Source organism: Coffea arabica, chromosome 9c (genome assembly GCF_036785885.1).
Source record: "Coffea arabica cultivar ET-39 chromosome 9c, Coffea Arabica ET-39 HiFi, whole genome shotgun sequence".
Classification (NCBI taxonomy): domain Eukaryota; kingdom Viridiplantae; phylum Streptophyta; class Magnoliopsida; order Gentianales; family Rubiaceae; genus Coffea; species Coffea arabica.
In genome coordinates, this window is record NC_092326.1 from 25334416 (window position 1) to 25357176 (window position 22761).

A 22761-nucleotide genomic window follows, 5' to 3' on the forward strand; every position below is an offset into this window, starting at 1 on the left:
CGTGAACAAGTACTACAAGTCCTTCCTTCGCCACGAGCCCTGTGGAGGGGAATAAAATATTTTTGGGGTGAGCTAGAAGCTCAGCGAGTAACCATTAAAATCAGTAATCAAATCGGTTTCACAATAGTTCATTTCAATGATGTCAAGAATCAAATGATAAGTCCAGAAACAATTACAACATTTACAATAGAAAGCGATAGTAACATTCATTAAAAGGATACGGGCTCACATGGAGCTATTCGTTTGTTCGTTCGTTCCCCTGACATTTAACCTTATTCCTCCAATCGTTTGAGAATACATTTTTTGTAATTAGAATCACTCGTTCATCCTTTTGTTCGTTCATCCCCTTTTTCCAGACGTTGACCGGACTCCACCCATCCGACCATTGGCCGGACTCCACCCATCCGGACGTAGCCGGACTACAAGGTAATACTCGAGTATACCAAATTCACTCAGGTCACCATATCGCCCGACCGAGTCAGCTTCTGGCTCGAGTCGATCGGTAACAAAGGGCAGTGGCCAATTCAGCCAAACGGCTTACATTCATGCGCAACTAGCATTTCAATAATTAAATCCTTGAAAATTGCACAGTTATTTAGGTCGAGTGCGATAAAGTACACACTCGCCTAGAAAGCTCGTTTTGGAAATCATTCAAAGCACTTAACACGTTATCAATCAATAATACAAGTCATGAAGTCAAGAAAATATAGCAAATAAGGAACACTCACATGCAAGCACGCATGATATGCAAGAAAACAGTTCAAAAGTAACTTTGGAAACAGTTTAAAGGTAAATAATGCAAGAAAACGGTACAAAAGTAACTTTGGAAACAGCTCAAAAGTAAATAATGCAAGAAACGGTTCATAAATAACTTCAGAAATAGTTTGAGGTCACTCACCTCCATGGCTCAGAAACCATCCATCATATATCATTGCCTTGCTCAAATCCAAGTCTTAGATCACAAACTCAATGCAAACAAGTCCTTTAAAAGTTCGGACAGTACTTCCCCTAAATTTGCTTACTTTTCCAGCCATCATGGCTTCATTATTTCCTCAGCCAGTCCCAAAGGTACACACACAACAACAAGTTCATCCAATAGCCATTCAGCAAGCTCCAAGTAGTACTAGTACAAGTCAAGCTAGGGAAAAGTTCGGAAATGAAAGTTAAGCTCAAAACCAGAAAAATAGCTTTGACGTCATTTTGCGGTAATGGTACCAAAGGCGCTACGATTGTCGGATGAAGGTGCAAGACCCACCGTTTCGAAGCTAAGAGATAGGGGTACAATATTACAGAAGGACACTCAACCCAGTTTCGAGTGTAACAAGGTCAAAATGCAAGATACTACATAGGAATCACAAAAACAGATTCACCAAAACGCATTCTAGCGGAAACATCATAACTCAGGCTCTCCGAGTCCAAATCTAGAAATTCCAAAACCCGCTGAAAGCTAAGAAACAGGGATAAATTTCATCAGAAGGCCTCAACATCCAATTCGGAAGCAATTCCAGCCAAAACAACCAATTACAGTCGCAAATCCCAATTTCGGTAAACCAGAATAGCAAGGGTAATTTCGACTTTTCTCAAGCTACGCTACTCCGATTGACCTGAAATTTTGTTGGCACCTATAAAATACCATTCTCTACAACTTTCATGTTTTAAGCTAAGGCCAATTCGGCCTCTATATATGAGCTACAAATTCGGGTAGAATGAAGAACATCAAACCCTAACTTTCCAGGATTTCTTCCAAAACAGAAATTGTTTGCAATTAACCACTTTTTCCACCTTATAGAGTCCTTAAACATCATTTCCAATCATCATATATAGCCACACAATCATGTTCATATTAAAACAGAAAAATCCCCAAAAATAATAAAACTTCATCACTTCAACCACAAATCAAGAAATAATCCATAATATTGCATCTCATACCACCACCAATCATGATTTAAGCATCAATTAAGGGAGGAAAGGGATCCTTCACCACTCACCTTGGTAACCAAAGAGATGGAGCAACCTTGCACTTAAATCTTCCAAATCACTCCAATAAACACCTCACAAATACTCACTTAATGTTTTCTATGGAGCAAAAACAAGATTCAATGGTTGATTTGGTAGATTGGAGTAAGATTGAAGCTAGAAAGTGGAGTAGAAAATGAAGTTTTTTCTCTCTTATTTTGCTCCTCTTAACAACCGGCCATGACAAGAAAAATGGGAGAAAAATTGGGTCCAAATTGGTTTTAGTAAAGTTAGAAAAGTCTTGGTCAAATTCAACATCTAATGGGTTTGTGACACTTGGCACCTCTAAGCTTTAATCTTATCTTTTTGTCTCTCCAATACAAATATCTTAACACTTTGTAAAATAATATCACTTAATACAAAATTCCAACAAGTTGGCAAAAATATAATGCATTTACCGCACTTGCGGGTCCCACGTTCAAAATACGTTCTTAATTTCTCAAAAACTAACCGATACTAGAAAAATCATTTTTAAACTATCTTTGCTCATAAACTTTATGTGGGGAATTTTTCTAATAAAGAAAATGTAGAAAAGGCGGGCGATTTAATAAAATAAAACCTAGAAATTTAGAAAATTTCCGGGTTCTCAAACTCTTTTTTTTTTTTTTCGGGGCGTCACACTTTTAACTCTAATTTCGAAATTGTGAATCGCATTTTGCCACATGCATATCCAAAATATATTAAAACCCTCAATTTTATCTCGTATATTATGATTGACTTGATTTGGACAAAAATTTGATTGGTCATTTGGGACAAAAGAAACCAGACCATTTCTAAAATTGTTAAATTTAAAAATCAAATGCTAGTAAATGGTTTTGGATGATTTGAGTTCGAAAATTTTGATAAGCATGACTATTAAGAGGAAAATGATATTATCCTAAGTGTGAATTTCGAGAACAAAATTCTTTTAAGCAGGGGAGGTTGTGAGGACCAAAAAATTTCCCTATTTTATTTTATTTTACTGGTTTAATTAATTATTTAGTTCGACTATTTAAAATCCATTTATATGGAAAAAACGCCTCTTTTATGTTTTTAAAATGTTTTGATAGAAAAGTTACTTTTCGAAAACTCGTTTAGTTCGAAACAACGAGTACACGTTTTTTAAAACTATATTTAAATTGAGAGTGTATTAATTTTGGAAAAATAAGAATGATCAATAGTAGATTAAGAAAAGTCATGAGGACTCGTAAAATTTATTTATTTTAAACTCCTGTTATGAGCTTATTTAAATATTTAAATGCCCGTTTACCCCGAATATTATTTTGTAACCTTTTTAGACCTAATTACATGGAACTATGACTTACATGTATTTTTAAAATGACTTGTTATGGAAATTAATTTTTGGAAGCTCATTTAGTGAGAATAGTGAATGCGCATTTGGAGACACTGATCGATTTGAGAATACAATAAGCTCGGAAAAATTGGAGACTTATACATTAATTTTAAAATAAGTATTTTTATATTTAAGTACTCAAGTGATAGTTATTAGTACTATCGTTATAAGAATTTCTTAGAGGTTTCGCTTTGTCGCGCTTAAATCGGAAGTACGCGTTTTTATGCGTGCGATTAATTGAAGGACCTTAGACTTTTATTTTGGGACTACTAAGAGTGAATAATAATAGTATGAATACAAGTGCATTAGAGGTTTAGTTCACTAGTGAAACAAACTCGACAGAAATCTAGCACGAAACGCGCGCATACGCGCACTCTCCTTAGTTGACTTTTGGAGCATTTTGGGCCACACATTCTTCGGCTTCTCATGGGAGCATCACACCAGATCAAAACCCTCAACTTTATCACCTCAAACAGCCGTGCAACTCTTTCTTTTCCTTCTTCATTCCAGCCGTGCAACTCCAAGGAAAAACAAGACCAAGTTCTTCATTTTTCCTTCATCAATTCTTGCTTCAAATCTTCACCAAATCACCTCAAATTTTAACTACACTTTGCTAAACACGTGGTGATCATCTTAAGCTAGAAAAGGGGCTTCATTTCCATGGTTTTCTTGAGCCTCAAAGTGAACAAAATTTCTGATCTTGATCATGTGGCGCCCCACATCTCCCTAAGGCGGACCAAAGGGTATCCGCGGACGCCTGCCTAGCTCTCGCCAGGACTCAAGCAATTTCATTCAATTTAAATCCGAACTAAACACATCGAAGAGAACAACATGAACACAAATCAGGCGGAAGCGTTCGAGCATAAAATCATCCATTACTCCACCCATAGATAGGGCGTTCAAGATACAACTTTAATCCAAAATATACGTCAGTCCCAAAAGTTACACTTTAATTCCAAAAGTACAATCCCAACAAAGGACATAGCCACTAGCAATAGAAAACCTTAAAACAAAAGTACAGTGTTATTTCAATAATCGACCATTCAAGCAGGAAAAGTAATCAGAAACAATTCAAGGATATAGTAGCTCTCAGGAGCTAAGTTCCACTTGCTCTGCCGATGTCATGCGTATACCTTCCCGCGTTGACCCTCCTGTCAACCGGGTCGGTATTTCCATTTCCGTAGATCACCACTTACTTCCCTCCGTCCACCGTACACCTCAAGGGCCCACAAGTCTATTATAAGGCGATACTCCACGAGTATGCCTGTGACGGCCCCACCTCCCCCTAAGGCGAACCAAAGGGTTTGGCGAGTCGCCTGCCCGGCTCTCGCCGGGACTCAGTCGTTCCTTAATCAAATCCAGAATAAATCACAAGAATAAATAGGGCAGCAATCCAAACTTAAAGCGGAACTTATATATATTGCTATCTCAAAAGGAAGTACAGCCATCAAATGTACAAAGGTTCTCACTTCACCATACAACCAGCCCGTGCCAAGCACTAGGGCGAGAACCATTACAAAAGAAACAAAATACCTAGACTAGGCTAGTCTATGCTCTCAACCTGCTCGCCGTCCCCTGTTAAGGAAAACAAAACTAAAGGGGTGAGCTAAAAGCTCAGTGAGGTTCCGAACAGATAATCAACAATCAATTCAATACATTAAACATGGAGTATTAATAATTCAAGGAACATTTACAATGGAAAGCGATAGTAACATTCATTAAAAGGATACGGGCTCACATGGAGCTATTCGTTTGTTCGGTCGTTCCCCTGACATTTCCCCTTATTCCTCCAATCGTTTGAAAATACATTTTTTGTAAGTAGAATCCCTCATTCATCCTTTTGTTCGTTCATCCCCTTTTCCGGACGTTGACCGGACTCCACCCATCCGACCATTGGCCGGACTCCACCCATCCGGACGTAGCCGGACTACAAGGTAATACTCGAGTATACCAAATTCACCCAGGGTCACCATATCGCCCGACCGAGTCCGCTTCTGGCTCGAGTCGATCGGTAACGAAGGGCAGGGCCCAATTCAGCCAAAAGGCTTACATCATGCGCAACTAATGTTTCCATCATTAAATCATTGAAAATTTCACGTTTCATTAAGGTCGAGCGCGATAAAGTACACGCTCGCCTAGAAAACTCGTTTTAGAAATCCTTGAAAGCACTTAACACATTATCAAACAACAACAACAAGTCATGAAGTCCGGGAGAATATAACAAACAAGGAACACTCACCTAGATATGCAAAATAACGTGCAAAATATCCTTCTGGATATTACCCTTAGTCACCAATGAAACCTAAGGTTGAACAAGAGAACATATTACAGTTTATCGAGCAAAACATTTAAGGGAAACAAAGAAACCCGACTAATTAGGAGTAAAACGTGTAAAGATGACTTTCAAGTAAGAAGAGGGTTGTTTGAACCCCATGATGAAAAATCATGTTTTAAAATGGAAAACCGGTCATGGTATTGGCCAAACAAAAGTATACAAGTTCAAATAGAAACCTAGCCCTCGAGCGAAAATTTGGGCAGCACGCCCTTTGTGTTTACCTAATTTTCCAGCCATTTTGGCTTCATTATTTTTCCTCAACCACAACCCAACATCACTCATAAGCAATTCAAGTCAAGAGCCGTTCCATAGGCTCACAATATCATAAGAATAAGAATTACAACAATCACAAGTGCAGAAATTCAACTTAGCACAAGACAGATTTGACGTACGAATGCGGAAATAACATATCCGAAGTTACGCTTATCGGATTGAGACAAAACCTATGCCGTTTCGAAGCTAAGACACAGAGTTACAACATTCATGAAGGTCACTTAGTCCAGTTCCTAATGTAACTTAGTCAAATTCTCAAATTACTAAACCAGAAACCAATTCGTCGGCTGTTTAAACGCAGAACACTGTAATGGACATATCTCAGAGTACACAAGTCCGAATCAGGTGTTCTTAGAGGCATTTGAAAGCTAATTCAGAATACTACAACTTTCATGTTTTGGAAAAAAGCTAAATCAGAATAGATCCTAGTCGAAAAACGTGATAAACTGGACTTAACTGATCACACGGACTGCTTGGGAAATACTTAAAACAGTAATGGTATTTTGGACTTTTCATGTCCTACATTGCTCCGATTGAGCTGAAATTTTGTCGGCACCTATAAAATACCATTCTCTACAACTTTAATTCTTTGACCTAAGGCCAATTCGGCCTCTAACATAGGGTTACAAATTCGGACAGAATGATGGGGAAAATTTCCAGATTCTGGAATTTTTTTGTAATCAATGGAACTTTCTCAATTTTCTTGTTCTAATCACTACCAAAACACCTTATACAACCTTAATTGCAACATACAAGCATCATACAACAAATTGGGCAGAAATTCCTCAAGCCCTAGTTCATCATATAAAAGGGGAAAACCTCCAAATTCATCACACCCACTTGCCTAATCATGAAATCAAGCCAAAACTTAAGCTAAAACACATCTTAAAGCAAGATTCAAAGCAACAACCATCATGATCAAATGTTGGTACCTCAAAAGCAAGGCTTGGTAGAGTGATCCTTCACCCCCTTTGATATTTCTTGGTTCCTCAAGCTTCCCAACTCACACCCTCCACTTTAATCGGTTTAGAATTGGATTTTCTCACTTGGTTAGCTAAGATCAAGAAGAAAATGGTTGTTCTTGTTCTCTCTTTTCTCTCTCCCTTGTGGTCGACCAAGCTGCTGAAAATGAAGAGAAAGGGTGCAAAATTTGGTTAAGTAAGAAGACAAAGTGTCTTGGTCAAGAAGCCTTAAGGTGGCGACAAGTGTCGCCACCACTACCTTCCATTTTTCTCTTTCTTTCCCTTACATTTCTAGCCTCATAATTTCGGTCAAACCAGCTGCAAATTAGGAAGATATTTTGTGCAAAAGTCAATAAGCTTGTATAGTAAGAAAAATGGTGGTCAAGTGGTGCGTTTAATCGGTAATGCGCGGGACCCGCCGGTTCGCGCCGTTTTTCTTAAAAACTCACGTACTAGGGTTTTTACTTCCCATTCACTAACCTTATCTCATTGCTCCTAATCACATATTATTTCTCACTTAAAAGTCACTCTTAATCACCAAATTTGATCCTTGCTCCATACCGAAATTTCATCCGGCGAAAAATCGCGAAAACCCTAATTTGCTCCAATTTTGAAAACGAAGAGTGAAACCCTACTTTCTAGGTTCATTTGCACTTATTGGAGAATGATTGGGTAGTAGGGCCATAATAAAGGAATAATTTCTAAATAAAAGGCATATTTGAGAAAAATATAAGAAATTTGCGAGTCCTCACACTCTCTCCCCCTTAAAAGAATTTCGACCTCGAAATTCATACCTTCCGTCGCCTCGGAGGACCCCAGAACTTGTTGCTGATCTACGGCATAAACTTGTGTCGATACTTTTGTTCGATTTCCTCTTTCATGAGGTTGTTTCAGTTTGGTTCCTTCCACTTGTTGAGTACTACCCTCTCGTGGCTGTTTCTTCGGGCAATTGCTAAGTTGATGATTGCTACTCCCACAAATCAAACATTTTCCCCTTTTCCGCCAGCAATCATTCTCAGTGTGATTTGCCTTTCCACAGTATCCACAGGCCAATCGAGGAGCTACTGTTGGATCTTCTCGAGAAATGTCCTTTGATCCGATCTGACTTCCTTTCATAGACCTTTCATCTAATACTCTTAATGTCCAAGGTGGGCGAGGTGAATGGCTCACTTTTTGCACTTTGGAGAGCATTGTCTTTTCTCTGGATTCCTCAGGTGTGCTGTTGGATGTATCTCTTTTTCGCGTTTGACAGGCTTTTACTTGGGCTTTCACATTCTCAATTCTTTGGGCCTTCTCAAGAGCCTCTGTAAACGTATTAACTTGAACTGCCGCTAATGCCTCCTGGATTTCCAAATTTAGTCCTTGTATAAATCGTCTTATTCTCCGTCGCTCCGTAACCACCAATTCGGAAGCGAATTTAGACAGTCTAGTAAATTTGGTCTCATATTCGGCCACACTTAGGGTTCCCTGACGCAACCCAATAAATTCGTCCTCTCTCCTTTCTTGGACTAAAGGTGGGAGATACTTTTCGTTAAATTCCCTTACAAAGTTCGCCCATGTCCATACCATCTGTTCTCTTTCCCACTTGGCTTTAATTACATTCCACCACGCGCGGGCTGGTCCTTCGAATTGAAATACAGCAAAATTTACTTGTCTTTGCTCCATGTAATTCAAAGCCGCGAAGATATTAATCATTGCCTCCAACCACTGCTCAGCTATATCCGGATCAGGCCCTCCTTGAAATTTCGGAGGTAGAAACTTTTGGAATCTCTCAAGAGCCTTATCCTCTCCGATCTCAGGATTTCGGGGTTGATTCACTGGCATTTGACCCTGTTGATCTACCAGTCGTGCCAGGATATTTGTCATTTGTTGCATCGCCGTTGCCATTTGATCTCCAGCCTCAACCCTCGGTCCCTGTTCTTGTTCGGCCACTGTTTCTCTTTCTTCTCTCGGTTCTTGAGCTTGCCTAGCTACGGCCACGACTAGTTCCACGTCCACGACTACGTCTCCCGTCCATATATATGTTTTCCCTCTTTCTTTTCTTTTCTTTTCCCCAAAAAGGTAATTTAGTAAATAAATACGGTAAATTGACTACAGTAACAAATTCTAGCATTTCAAATACACCAATAAACATATACGCATATAACATGTCATATCAAGAAGACGGATAAGCAAATACACAAATACATATCAAGTTGGACAGATAACCATGTACACACATGTATACTAACGTCATGTAGTAACAATATACAAGTAAATCAAAAGGAAAAGGCGAAGTCGTCCCAGTATCAGCCCGTCCAGTCCCTCACATCACTTACTAACGTCTTGCGCTCATTCTAGTCAGACAAAGCCTGTTCATGTTCCCAAAATGCAAGTCTCAAGTACTTAGCAGCGCCTCAACTCTGGAGTACTCAGGCACAAGAATCCGAAATAAGATAATCCACATCTCGAGCTGCAGTCCCAAGAGTAAACTATCTACAATCGGAATTCCTACCTAACATACCTATCTATGATCCTCAGATACCATGAGAAAGATTTAAGGCCTATAACATTCGCAATTCATAGCTTCACTTAGTCCCTCATACTTATTCACCACTTAGTCCAGGGTCACTCCGCGCCGAAACCACGCGAAGCAGCTATAGGTTTTATCCCTCAATCGCTTAACTCTCAAGTCAAATCGAATCAAATCAAATCCCACAGTCCGGCATCCTAAACTTCAAGCCTATGATACACTACAGGAATCTGAAGCCTAAGCTCACGAGTATGCCTGTGACGGCCCCACCTCCCCCTAAGGCGAACCAAAGGGTTTGGCGAGTCGCCTGCCCGGCTCTCGCCGGGACTCAGTCGTTCCTTAATCAAATCCAGAATAAATCACAAGAATAAATAGGGCAGCAATCCAAACTTAAAGCGGAACTTATATATATTGCTATCTCAAAAGGAAGTACAGCCATCAAATGTACAAAGGTTCTCACTTCACCATACAACCAGCCCGTGCCAAGCACTAGGGCGAGAACCATTACAAAAGAAACAAAATACCTAGACTAGGCTAGTCTATGCTCTCAACTTGCTCGCCGTCCCCTGTTAAGGAAAACAAAACTAAAGGGGTGAGCTAAAAGCTCAGTGAGGTTCCGAACAGATAATCAACAATCAATTCAATACATTAAACATGGAGTATTAATAATTCAAGGAACATTTACAATGGAAAGCGATAGTAACATTCATTAAAAGGATACGGGCTCACATGGAGCTATTCGTTTGTTCGGTCGTTCCCCTGACATTTCCCCTTATTCCTCCAATCGTTTGAAAATACATTTTTTGTAAGTAGAATCCCTCATTCATCCTTTTGTTCGTTCATCCCCTTTTCCGGACGTTGACCGGACTCCACCCATCCGACCATTGGCCGGACTCCACCCATCCGGACGTAGCCGGACTACAAGGTAATACTCGAGTATACCAAATTCACCCAGGGTCACCATATCGCCCGACCGAGTCCGCTTCTGGCTCGAGTCGATCGGTAACGAAGGGCAGGGCCCAATTCAGCCAAAAGGCGTACATCATGCGCAACTAATGTTTCCATCATTAAATCATTGAAAATTTCACGTTTCATTAAGGTCGAGCGCGATAAAGTACACGCTCGCCTAGAAAACTCGTTTTAGAAATCCTTGAAAGCACTTAACACATTATCAAACAACAACAACAAGTCATGAAGTCCGGGAGAATATAACAAACAAGGAACACTCACCTAGATATGCAAAATAACGTGCAAAATATCCTTCCGGATATTACCCTTAGTGACCAATGAAACCTAAGGTTGAACAAGAGAACATATTACAGTTTATCGAGCAAAACATTTAAGGGAAACAAAGAAACCCGACTAATTAGGAGTAAAACGTGTAAAGATGACTTTCAAGTAAGAAGAGGGTTGTTTGAACCCCAGGATGAAAAATCATGTTTTAAAATGGAAAACCGGTCATGGTATTGGCCAAACAAAAGTATACAAGTTCAAATAGAAACCTAGCCCTCGAGCGAAAATTTGGGCAGCACGCCCTTTGTGTTTACCTAATTTTCCAGCCATTTTGGCTTCATTATTTTTCCTCAACCACAACCCAACATCACTCATAAGCAATTCAAGTCAAGAGCCGTTCCATAGGCTCACAATATCATAAGAATAAGAATTACAACAATCACAAGTGCAGAAATTCAACTTAGCACAAGACAGATTTGACGTACGAATGCGGAAATAACATATCCGAAGTTACGCTTATCGGATTGAGACAAAACCTATGCCGTTTCGAAGCTAAGACACAGAGTTACAACATTCATGAAGGTCACTTAGTCCAGTTCCTAATGTAACTTAGTCAAATTCTCAAATTACTAAACCAGAAACCAATTCGTCGGCTGTTTAAACGCAGAACACTGTAATGGACATATCTCAGAGTACACAAGTCCGAATCAGGTGTTCTTAGAGGCATTTGAAAACTAATTCATAATACTACAACTTTCATGTTTTGGAAAAAAGCTAAATCAGAATAGATCCTAGTCGAAAAACGTGATAAACTGGACTTAACTGATCACACGGACTGCTTGGGAAATACTTAAAACAGTAAGGGTATTTTGGACTTTTCATGTCCTACATTGCTCCGATTGAGCTGAAATTTTGTAGGCACCTATAAAATACCATTCTATACAACTTTAATTCTTTGACCTAAGGCCAATTCGGCCTCTAACATAGGGTTACAAATTCGGACAGAATGATGGGGAAAATTTCCAGATTCTGGAATTTTTTTGTAATCAATGGAACTTTCTCAATTTTCTTGTTCTAATCACTATCAAAACACCTTATACAACCTTAATTGCAACATACAAGCATCATACAACAAATTGGACAGAAATTCCTCAAGCCCTAGTTCATCATATAAAAGGGGAAAACCTCCAAATTCATCACACCCACTTGCCTAATCATGAAATCAAGCCAAAACTTAAGCTAAAACACATCTTAAAGCAAGATTCAAAGCAACAAACATCATGATCAAATGTTGGTACCTCAAAAGCAAGGCTTGGTAGAGTGATCCTTCACCCCCTTTGATATTTCTTGGTTCCTCAAGCTTCCCAACTCACACCCTCCACTTTAATCGGTTTAGAATTGGATTTTCTCACTTGGTTAGCTAAGATCAAGAAGAAAATGGTTGTTCTTGTTCTCTCTTTTCTCTCTCCCTTGTGGTCGACCAAGCTGCTGAAAATGAAGAGAAAGGGTGCAAAATTTGGTTAAGTAAGAAGACAAAGTGTCTTGGTCAAGAAGCCTTAAGGTGGCGACAAGTGTCGCCACCACTACCTTCCATTTTTCTCTTTCTTTCCCTTACATTTCTAGCCTCATAATTTCGGTCAAACCAGCTGCAAATTAGGAAGATATTTTGTGCAAAAGTCAATAAGCTTGTATAGTAAGAAAAATGGTGGTCAAGTGGTGCGTTTAATCGGTAATGCGCGGGACCCGCCGGTTCGCGCCGTTTTTCTTAAAAACTCACGTACTAGGGTTTTTACTTCCCATTCACTAACCTTATCTCATTGCTCCTAATCACATATTATTTCTCACTTAAAAGTCACTCTTAATCACCAAATTTGATCCTTGCTCCATACCGAAATTTCATCCGGCGAAAAATCGCGAAAACCCTAATTTGCTCCAATTTTGAAAACGAAGAGTGAAACCCTACTTTCTAGGTTCATTTGCACTTATTGGAGAATGATTGGGTAGTAGGGCCATAATAAAGGAATAATTTCTAAATAAAAGGCATATTTGAGAAAAATATAAGAAATTTGCGAGTCCTCACAATGCCTCCAACACGAGGAATTTAATTGGGTATCGAAACGAACTTGGATTGGTACCAAAATTGGCAGTATTTCACTCCCATATGAAAGGTACCGGTCTATCAAATTTCAGGGAAAAATACCTTTGGAAAGATAGTTAATTAGTCAACCAAAGTTCGGGAAAAATTGTAAGGCAATCTGCCTTTAAACTTTCATTACCCATTTCAAAACGTTTAATCAAGCAAACTATCCAATCATGGTTCATTTGTGAAATAAAGGCCTAAGAAACATCCATAATGCCTTTGGTAAGTGTTTAGTATCAAGAACATCAATTAACAAGTTCACTCCAAGATCTTGTTCCAAACCAGTCCAAACATTAGGGTTTTTCCAAAACAGGGCAGTCCTTTTGTTTTGGTCACAATTCAGTCAATTTAACTCGGAATCGAGCATGGCTTATGCCGTTGGAAAATACATTCATAGGGATAAAATATCACAGGGGAAATTGTTTCCAAATTCGGCACCCATGTGGTTCAAAATCGGGCATCAAGTTGCTGCCTGAACACTTCATTCCAGATGAACAGAGCAACAGGACAGCGAACTTAAAACATTTGGTTCGGCTTGCTCACAAAGAATCAGAACGTGCATTATATACCAAATTAAAGCCAGGAATGCCTAGTTTCAAATTCCACCAACGGCACGTGATTTTGACATCCGAGGACAGAGTTATAGCCGAATTACTACCACTGGTCAGAGTCATACGCGAACAGTTTTCCAGATTTGCTAGTTTCTTAAAACAAATTCATTAGCTCAATCAAACCTCAATATTTTCCAATGAAATTTTTCACACATCTAATACATCCTATAAACATCCAATTCAAGCCGTTAGACCATTAAAAATTGGCCTCAAAATGGCCGAATATGGCAGGGGCAAAATCGGAAGTTTTGCTTCTTACACCCAATGAAGTTTCTACTAATTACCCACCACTAATGCATCATTTTAACCACTAAACCAACAATATAACCACCATCAATCATCAAATCAGCAACAACAACCCAAGTGTGGGAATTCAAAGAGCCCACAATCACATTTTTACACCATACACAAGCTAACCAAATGCATGCATGAACTTAACAAGGTAAGATAGCTTCCAAACTTCAAGTTTTCAAGAGTGGATCATCACTTACTTTGGTTGGGTGTTCAAGCAGAATTTTCGGCCCTCTATTGCTCCAGAAAAACCGTGATTTCCAGCCCTTGTTTGCAGCTCAAAAGGCTCCTCAAGTATCAAGCTAAGTGTGGTGCAAGTTTGGTTGAATTTGAAGATGATTTGGGGTGGTTTTGAGTGAGATTTGTGAGCTGAAAATTTGAAGTAATGGAGTTAGAGAGAGGAGGGTGTTGGCCGGCTGTCTTGAGAGGAAGAGAGAGAGTGATCAGACTTTTCTTAAGCTTCCAAGGGAAGATACTAACTTGTGGCCACAAATCACCCATTAGTCAACTCTCATTAGGGCTCGTTTGGCACGTTTCGGGCTCGATTTTCTCGCGCGTTTGGTTCACTAGTGCACTAAACCTCTAATGCATATATATTCATGTAAATATTCTTCACTCTTAATTGTCCCGAAATAAGGGTCTAAAGTCCCTCAAATGAAGTCGCACGTGTGAAAACACGTACCGTCAAATTTAACGTTATAACGCGAAACTTCCGAGAAATTCTTATAACGATTGCACTATTAACTATCACTTGAGTTTTTTATTCATAAGATTACCTATTTTAGGACCTTAGTACAAGTCTCCAATATTCCAAACTTATTGTGCTACTACGCGGATAAAATCTCCAAGTACTATTCACTATTTTTACTAAACGCGCTCCGGGAAATTAATTTTCGAAACGAATCATTTTAAAAATATAACGAAGTTATATTACCATGTATTTAGGTCTAATAAGACTAGAAAATATTCCTTGGAAATAAAATCCAATTAAATAATTTATTAAGCCATAAATTAAGCATAAAATAATAGTTTTTACGAGTCCTCACAGATCATCTAAGGAGGTAATGACGATCAACCCCTTGAATCTTAGTTTATGGAAGTAGTATTGCACTTATAAGCTTGTATATTTACATGGGTAGCTTTATTTATGTTGGATTTTGGTGTGTGGGCTCTATGAACTCCCACAATGACTTGAGGACTGATTTCATGAGTTTTGATATTATTAATGTTGGTTTAGTACTTAAATTAGTGGAAATAACACTACAAGAAAAATTATATTTGGAGGCGCAACAAAATGATGCAATAGGAAACTTTTAGAGGCACTTAGACTATTGAGGCGCACACATCAAATGTCTACTAAACTACCCGTTTGGAAAAGGTTGGAGGCGTTTCTTAACGTCATGTTTAATGAATTTGATGCATTCACAATTGCCATGATAGAAATTGCAAATAGGCACACACCAATGCCTCTAAAGATGCCCTATAAAGGCACTTTACTTGGTATTATTTTTGCTCTTTTTAGGACACTTTTACATGTTGCCAAAAAGTAATTGTCTAGGCACAATGAAGTGCATTATATACATTAATGGAGGCAGTTTATAGTGTAGTGTTTACCTATCTTTCAAGGCATTTTCTACCATTGTAAAAAGGAATCTCCAAACACTCAAAAAGTGTCACGATATGTGGTTTTACTAGGTGCATTAGTTTCAATGTCGGCATTGGCAAGTGCCTCAATAGATGTCTTTTTTTTGTGCAATTTTCATCTAAATTTTCTACTCTAATCTCCTAATACAATACGCCAAACACATAATATGCAATTGTAAGACAGCCACTATGCCAAAGAATATAAATCTGCTTGAAAGTAAAAAACTGGTGACATCCTAAATAAAGCAAAAAGTTCCACAAATTTGAAGTTAATTCCAAAACTAGCATTAATACTTCTTTAAACAAAAGGCTGTCATCCAACTCTTGCAATAGAATCCAGCAACATTCTCAAGAACACAAAATATTCCACAAATTTGAACTCAAAAACTAGTATTGCTTCTCTAAACAAAAGGCTGCTGTCCAACTCTTGCTTCTCTAACAAAAGGCTGCTGTCCAACTCTTGCTTCTCCAAACAAAAGGTTACTGTCAATCCTTATGAATCTTCACCTATAAAATTAGTAGATTAAGTAAGAACACCACTTCATTATCCATCCAACTTACAAATATTTGTAAAGAAAAAAACTTGAACAATCTTGTGTCAAATTATACCAATTTCAGTGGCCAAGCAATCGGTGCACCAAGTGCATCTTCAATTGTTTGCAATAGCCCATAAGGCCTAATCAATTGTTCATTGCGTTCCATCACGATTTGTACTAGTATTTCACACCAACATGGTCCCAATGGTTGTCCACCAACAACTTTAGAAGGATCAATTCCTTGGAGACGACTAATAGCTAGACATTTTGTTGGATCAAACAAGCTGAAAATATCCACCCAATCACCTTCCTACAAGATAATTTGAAGTCATAGAATTGAATTAGGTAGATTTATTTTTTTTAAAAAATTTGGTAGAGTTTCCCCTGCATTTTGAGCATTTCTCCAATTTTCAGCAATAAAACTTAATAACCATGACTTTACTAAGTTGAAATTACCAAGTTTTACTATTCAGTATAACCAAACAAAATAGCAGTTTAATGAATCAACAAGTTTCAAACAACAAAAGTGAGTATCCTCATATGGTATAATCACAATAAATTCTTGAAAAATAATCATGAATATACCTGAAGAGAACGAGCACCCATAGGAGATTTTGAAACATGATTAGAGGACGTTGAATTTATCGAGCCACCAGTTTTTGAGCCACTATTTTGCTGCTGACACACCATTGCTTTGAGCTCTGCAAGTTCTTTGGCTTGGTCTTTCAGCTGCTGATATTGCTCAGCAAATTTATCTTCCATCTTAGAAATTGCTGCCTTTTGCTCCATAACGATACGCTGACAAGTGCTGCGACTAGGTACGTTACCCCATTTGTCTGATGGTGTCACACCTAGACCATACATGCGCACACGCCCATTGTTATCTTCCCCAAATACTTGGGCAAATGCATCATTACGACCAACATCATCATTAGAACCAGGGGGAAGTTGGCTAACTTTTTCCTTCAAAGCTTGCTGTATTTAAAATCCAGAAAAAATTCAATGTTACTAAAGTCGATTACCTTACATTAATGAAGATAAAATCAGTCCTAAGTTAGTAGACAATTTAAGTCATTTAGAGTACTAATTTCATCAACCAATTAATAACTTACTAATGTAGCTGCAACGTCATCATTTCCCGGGTTTCCGTTTGAGTCAGTATAACAGTGTTCGAACATATCAACTCGTGATGGGAGATGACCTAATTTTTTCATCTATAGAAAATGAAGTCTTCATAAGACCACTAGGTGATACAAGAAAAAACTAAATGAAACTAAAAGGTTTAAAAGATTTACCAATTTCTTTCGAATTTGAGCATACGATTTCTTCCCTGTCTTATGATTCATTGTTTTCTTAGCCCGACTCATCTTATTCTTCTCGCTGGTATTCTGAAATTATAGAAAAATAGTGAAAACTTATAATCTCAACATAATGCTTGATATTTAATAGTTAAAACAGTTATACCTTTGTTTCCTCTAAGCTCCAGTAAGCCAGAAGATTTCTCCACTGATCTTTCAAGATCCGCTGATCCCTATTGTTAATTTGACTCTCAATGGATTCATTTGGATTGTAATATTTTGCCTTTAAAGCTGATTTCCAATTTCTCCATTTTTTGCCGATTGATTTCAAAGTCCAAAAATCTGCACCTGGAGGAAGACGAAATTTTTCCTACAATAACACCTCAAATAGTTAGATCCATATTTTTGTCATATAAAGGGTACAGCTGTATATTTGCATCAAGCAAAATGTGCATTACCTTCACCAATACAAGCATGTCTTGCTTCTTATCATTTGTCATTTCACGCCAATCTGTCACGTCTAGAGGAGCATACTTTCCATTTCTTGCTATTGTTCCTAAGAACTCAGTAAATTTGGACTTGTTCTTGCCAACAGGCTCACCATCCTTATCAAATCTAACTTTGTACCGATGACAACTACTAGGTTTACCCCATATTTCTGTCATATATGTTGGCCCTCTAGTTTTTCTTTGTGAATTTTCATCTGCATTTTCTTCATCTATAACCATGAAATATGACACCGGTGAATTTCATTACCAAAAGAAACTAGTAGAACTAAAAGTTTTGAAACTGAATCTCAAGAATGAAAATCAGAACTGGGCATGACTTATTAGAGATGTACCTGTAGAGTTAGGCTCCTCAATGTGAATCTGATTTTCAGCTATATCCTCGTGTTGATCAACAAGTGTATTTCCAGTAATCTTCTGTCTTTTAGTCCTTGCCATTCCTACAAATAAAAACATTTAACAAATAAAAGAACACAAATACAAAAAGGATAGCAAAATCTCAAACGAATATGATAATAGAAAGGCTACAACTAGACTGAAAATTTTCATCTACTAACAAATCAATTTTAAAGTGCAAGTAAGTAAGTTAAAACAGAAATTTTAAAATAGACAAATGCAAAGACACAACAAGGTTAATCTGAATTTGCATCTACAAAAAAATGCATGTGAAATTGCAACCACGTTTATAGTTACAACTTTTACAGTTTTAATAGCAAAAACCAAACATTTCAACAATTCAGGCTAGTGGAGTATTTCATCTCCATCATCTTCTCGAACCCATCGAATGTCTTCATTCTCATTGTCCATTTGAGTTGTTGAGGTAATTGTGCTCTGCAAATACATCTCAATATCACATACGGGGTCCATCATAAACTCATTCCTAGGAGATGTAGCAACAACAACACTCCAGCCTTCAGCTAAAGGGTCTTCAACATAAAAAACTTGTGAAACTTGGGTTGCTATCACATATGGCTCAGGGTGAGGCTTTACATTCTTGAAGTTGGCCAATGTGAATCCATCCTCATCTTGCTTTAATCTTTTGCCTTTTGATATCCAATCACATTCAAATAAGGTGACAGTTCGGCCTTCAGTGTAATTTAACTCAAGGATATTCGTCAAAATACCATAGTAAGCCAAGTCACTTAAAATTGGATTATTATCTTTAGTACTCGAAAAGCTTGATGTTGTTGCATTGACAAGAACCCCACTATTCTGAGTTTTCCTCTGAGATTCTAATTGTCTTGTATGGAAGCGAAAGCCATTGACAAGAATCTTTTGATATGTTCTCCCCACATTATTTGGACCCCTAGCCAGAAGTTTCAAATCTTTGGAGATGTCAACACCATCAGCCACTTGAATCTGCTTAACCTATTATATACAAAATGTAACAATGACAAATTTCTTCTTTTATGCATAAAAAAAAAGATAATAGAACCTGTAAGATTGTTGAGCTTACATGGTCCGAAAACCAATCTGCAAAGTTCTCACAATGAATACGCTCAATGACATGTTTTCCAGCACATGGATTTTGCTCCTCCACCATTTTATGGTGTTGGCTGCATATAGAAACTCACTAAGTATTTAACATATATAATTTTTTGAATTGAAAGGAATTTACTTACTCAACATATGGCTTGATGTGGTCGCAATTAAATAGCACATATTGATGTGCTTTTCTCAAAATTTCATTGCTGAAATTTGTTGGAGTTCCTTTTCCTAATGGACGACATGAACTGGAAAATACATCGAAGCCTTCACTTGAGGTGTTGCCCACATCATCATTTCTACTTGTCCGATTAAACTTCGTTTCAACATAATCAGCTAGGTATAAGGAACAAAAATTCAAACATTCCTCAGCTAAATACCCTTCAGCAATACAGCCTTCTGGTCGACTTCTATTTCGGACGTAGGATTTCAAAGTTCCTAAATACCTTGACAAGGCAAGTTTTAATTCAGGTTTAGAATATTGAGATGAAGTTAATGATAAAAAATGTCTAAAATTTTCAAAATACTTCACTTAAATATTTCATGAGTACCTTTCTATAGGATACATCCACCGATAATGGACAGGCCCTCCTATTTTTGCTTCGCTAACCAAATGAACAGCCAGATGTACCATCACATTAAAAAAGGATGGTGGAAAAATCCTTTCTAATTGACAAAGTATGATACCAATCTCTTTTTCCAAATGAACTAAATCTGCTGGATCCAAAACTTTGGAGCACAACTTGCGAAAATACCTGCTCAATTTGACTAAAGGAGAGCGAACTGCTTTTGATAAAGTCCTGCGCAGAGCTATTGGGAGAAGTTGTTGCATCAAAATATGGTAATCATGACTTTTTAATCCAGAAATTTTTGGTGGCTTTACTTTAACACATCTAGAAATATTTGCTGCGTAGCCATCTGGAACTTTTATCCCTTTCAAAACTTTGCAAAATATCTCTTTTTCCTTCTTTTTCATTGTAAAGCAAGCTGGAGGCAGAACACTCCTACCATTTCCCTTCTCAATGGGATGCAATTCTGATCTTATACCCATATCACGAAGGTCAAGACGTGACTTTTTATTATCTTTGGTTTTTTCCAGATTCAACAATGTAGCCACAATGATCTCACAGATGTTCTTCTCAATGTGCATAACGTCAAGATTATGACGTATCATATTGTCTTTCCAATAGGGCAAATCAAAGAAAATACTTAATTTTTTCCAATTAAATGGCAATTCTGGATTGTCACTAACTGTCTTCCCAAGTTTAATACTATAACCAGCTAACTCATCTAAAATTGTAGACCCCATTAACCTTCCTGGTGGTTTTCCATACTCTACAGCTCCATTGAAAGATTTAGCATCTTTGCGAAATGGATGGTTCATTTCCAAGTACCTTCGATGCCCCATATAGCAATATTTTCCCCAATTTTGCAGATGCTGTGAAGATGTGTATTTATGGCATACAGGACATGCAAGTTTTCCTTTAGTGCTCCATCCGGAGAGGATTGCATAACCTGGAAAGTCACTGATGGTCCATAAAAGTGCTGCACGAAGTTGAAAGTTTTCTTTTCTTGATGCATCATATGTATTCACTCCAACATCCCACAATTCCTTTAATTCTGCTATGAGAGGTTTTAAATATATATCAATATTATTTCCTGGTGCAAATGGACCGGGTATCAACAATGACAACATAAAGTTCGGTTGTTTCATACACATCCATGGCGGCAAATTATATGGCATCAATATTACCGGCCAAGTGCTATGAGTTGAACTCATATTTTTGAATGGGTTAAATCCATCTGATGCTAGGCCCAACCTCACATTACGAGAATCTTGAGAAAATTCTGGATGATGAAAGTCAAATGTTTGCCAAGATGGAGAATCAGCAGGGTGCCTCATGTTACCATCCTTAGTACGACCTTCTGCATGCCATCTCATATGGCCTGCAATTTTGGAGGACATAAATAGGCGTTGTAACCTATGTTTTAGGGGAAAATGCCATAAAACCTTATGCGGTATTTTTCTTCCCTCACCAGTCGGATCATTTTCAGATTTAACCCATCTAGATTCTTTACATGTTTCACAATGCTTTCTTCTTGCATCTACCCCCCAATACAAAGTGCAGTCATTCGGACATGCATCATATTTATCATACCCAAGTCCTAATTCCTTCATTAACTTTTCAGCTTCATAATAAGACTTAGGCAAACCATCCATCGCATCTGGAAAGGCTTCTTTCAACAAATCAAGTAACATATCAAAAATTTTGTTGCTGAGTTTACCAAGGCATTTGAGGTGAAGCAGCCGAATCATAAAGGAAAGTTTTGAGAATCTTTTACATCCAGAGTAAAGCTCTTTGTTAGAATTATCAATTAGATTGTAAAACTTTTCAGCTTCTACATTGGGCAATTGGCTTTTGTATTCAGTTCCATCTATCCTTGTATAATCTTGTTCAGGAATTCCCATTGCATCATGAACCAAACCATGCATGTCATCAAGTTCATCCCGTACCCCATGTGAGATATCATAGGAAGTAGGTTTTGGTGCACTAGAGTAAACAAATTCTCCATGAGCTGCCCAATGGGTGTATCCTTTAACAAAACCATAAACTTTCAAATGAAGTTCTGCATTCTCCCTGGTAATACATACACCACACTTACATTCTTTACATGGACATAATATCATCCCATTTATACTTGAATTCTGGAATGCATAATCTAAGAATTTTTGCAAACCATCCCAATATTCTTTGCTTCGTCTATTCTTTTGCATCCAAGTTTTATCCATATTCTGTAACCATGACAAATTTAACCTTAAAATATACACATACATACATATACATATACATATATAAGCAAAAGAAAGCAATTAAGAATAATATTAACAAAGTGCATCACTCATACAACAAAAAAATTATTAGGATACCAAGAAGCTATTTGAAAGTCAACGAGAAGGTCACTGTTTGAGATAAAAGCACAAGACATGAGAACCCCAAAGGTTTTCCGCTACTAGCCATTTATCACGTGTCACCAAGTAAATAGTTTTTTACACAAATCAATGTTAAGAATAAAATTTGCAGGTCATATAATATATCTACTGCAATGACACTCCAGTTTAAAAAAAATTAAGAATCCAAATGACCAAAAGATGAAAATGAACGTACATTACAGGTTCAAACAAATGAACAAATTTAATATCATATATGTAACTTAATCTAATTCCTAATAAAAAAGAACACAAGAATATAAGTTGGCTTGTACCTCTAGCGAAATCAATGTGCAACGTCTTCAAAATGATTTCTTTTCACAGATAGCTATCTTCAATTCAAACCTGTGGTGAAACATTAATGAACTTTAGTAAAATTTTAATATTTTGAATAGGTGCTATACGTACTTCTCTAATTATTCAACAAGAAAAATAACATCAGCTTGCAAATTTCTTGAAGAATATTTTTAAAAAATGAGAAAGAACCAAAAGTGCTGAATGACTTTTCCTAATTATTCTGAAACAAACAGAACAGGGCATGAAAATATAAATGCACCAACATATATAAATGCATCAGCTTACTATGCAAACAGAACA

General features: G+C 37.6%; 2 protein-coding genes across 2 annotated transcripts; both read right to left on the bottom strand.

The window, feature by feature from the left end:
- Positions 1 to 17344: 17344 nt before the first annotated feature.
- Positions 17345 to 18128, bottom strand: LOC140014154 (uncharacterized). The gene is made up of 3 exons (XM_072064564.1): positions 18026 to 18128; positions 17643 to 17902; positions 17345 to 17554 (listed from the first exon to the last, which is right to left on the bottom strand). Exons 1-3 carry the CDS (start codon positions 18126 to 18128, stop codon positions 17345 to 17347), a joined length of 573 nt encoding a protein of 190 aa, XP_071920665.1.
- A 194-nt stretch (positions 18129 to 18322) lies between these two features.
- On the bottom strand, positions 18323 to 21966 carry LOC113724384 (uncharacterized). Its single transcript, XM_072064565.1, has 4 exons — positions 19727 to 21966; positions 19313 to 19621; positions 19147 to 19246; positions 18323 to 19058 (listed from the first exon to the last, which is right to left on the bottom strand). Exons 1-4 carry the CDS (start codon positions 21964 to 21966, stop codon positions 18432 to 18434), a joined length of 3276 nt encoding a protein of 1091 aa, XP_071920666.1. The 3' UTR covers positions 18323 to 18431.
- Positions 21967 to 22761: the final 795 nt, after the last annotated feature.

Coding starts and splice junctions, on each gene's coding strand:
- LOC113724384 (XM_072064565.1), bottom strand. CDS start 21,966: ATGGATAAAACTTGGATGCAAAAGAATAGACGAAGCAAAGAATATTGG. Junction 19,622..19,726: donor TGGATGTATCCTATAGAAAG/GTACTCATGAAA, acceptor TGCCTTGTCAAG/GTATTTAGGAACTTTGAAAT. Junction 19,247..19,312: donor CACATCAAGCCATATGTTGA/GTAAGTAAATTC, acceptor TTCTATATGCAG/CCAACACCATAAAATGGTGG.
- LOC140014154 (XM_072064564.1), bottom strand. CDS start 18,128: ATGGCAAGGACTAAAAGACAGAAGATTACTGGAAATACACTTGTTGAT. Junction 17,903..18,025: donor TGAGGAGCCTAACTCTACAG/GTACATCTCTAA, acceptor TCATGGTTATAG/ATGAAGAAAATGCAGATGAA. Junction 17,555..17,642: donor ACATGCTTGTATTGGTGAAG/GTAATGCACATT, acceptor GTGTTATTGTAG/GAAAAATTTCGTCTTCCTCC.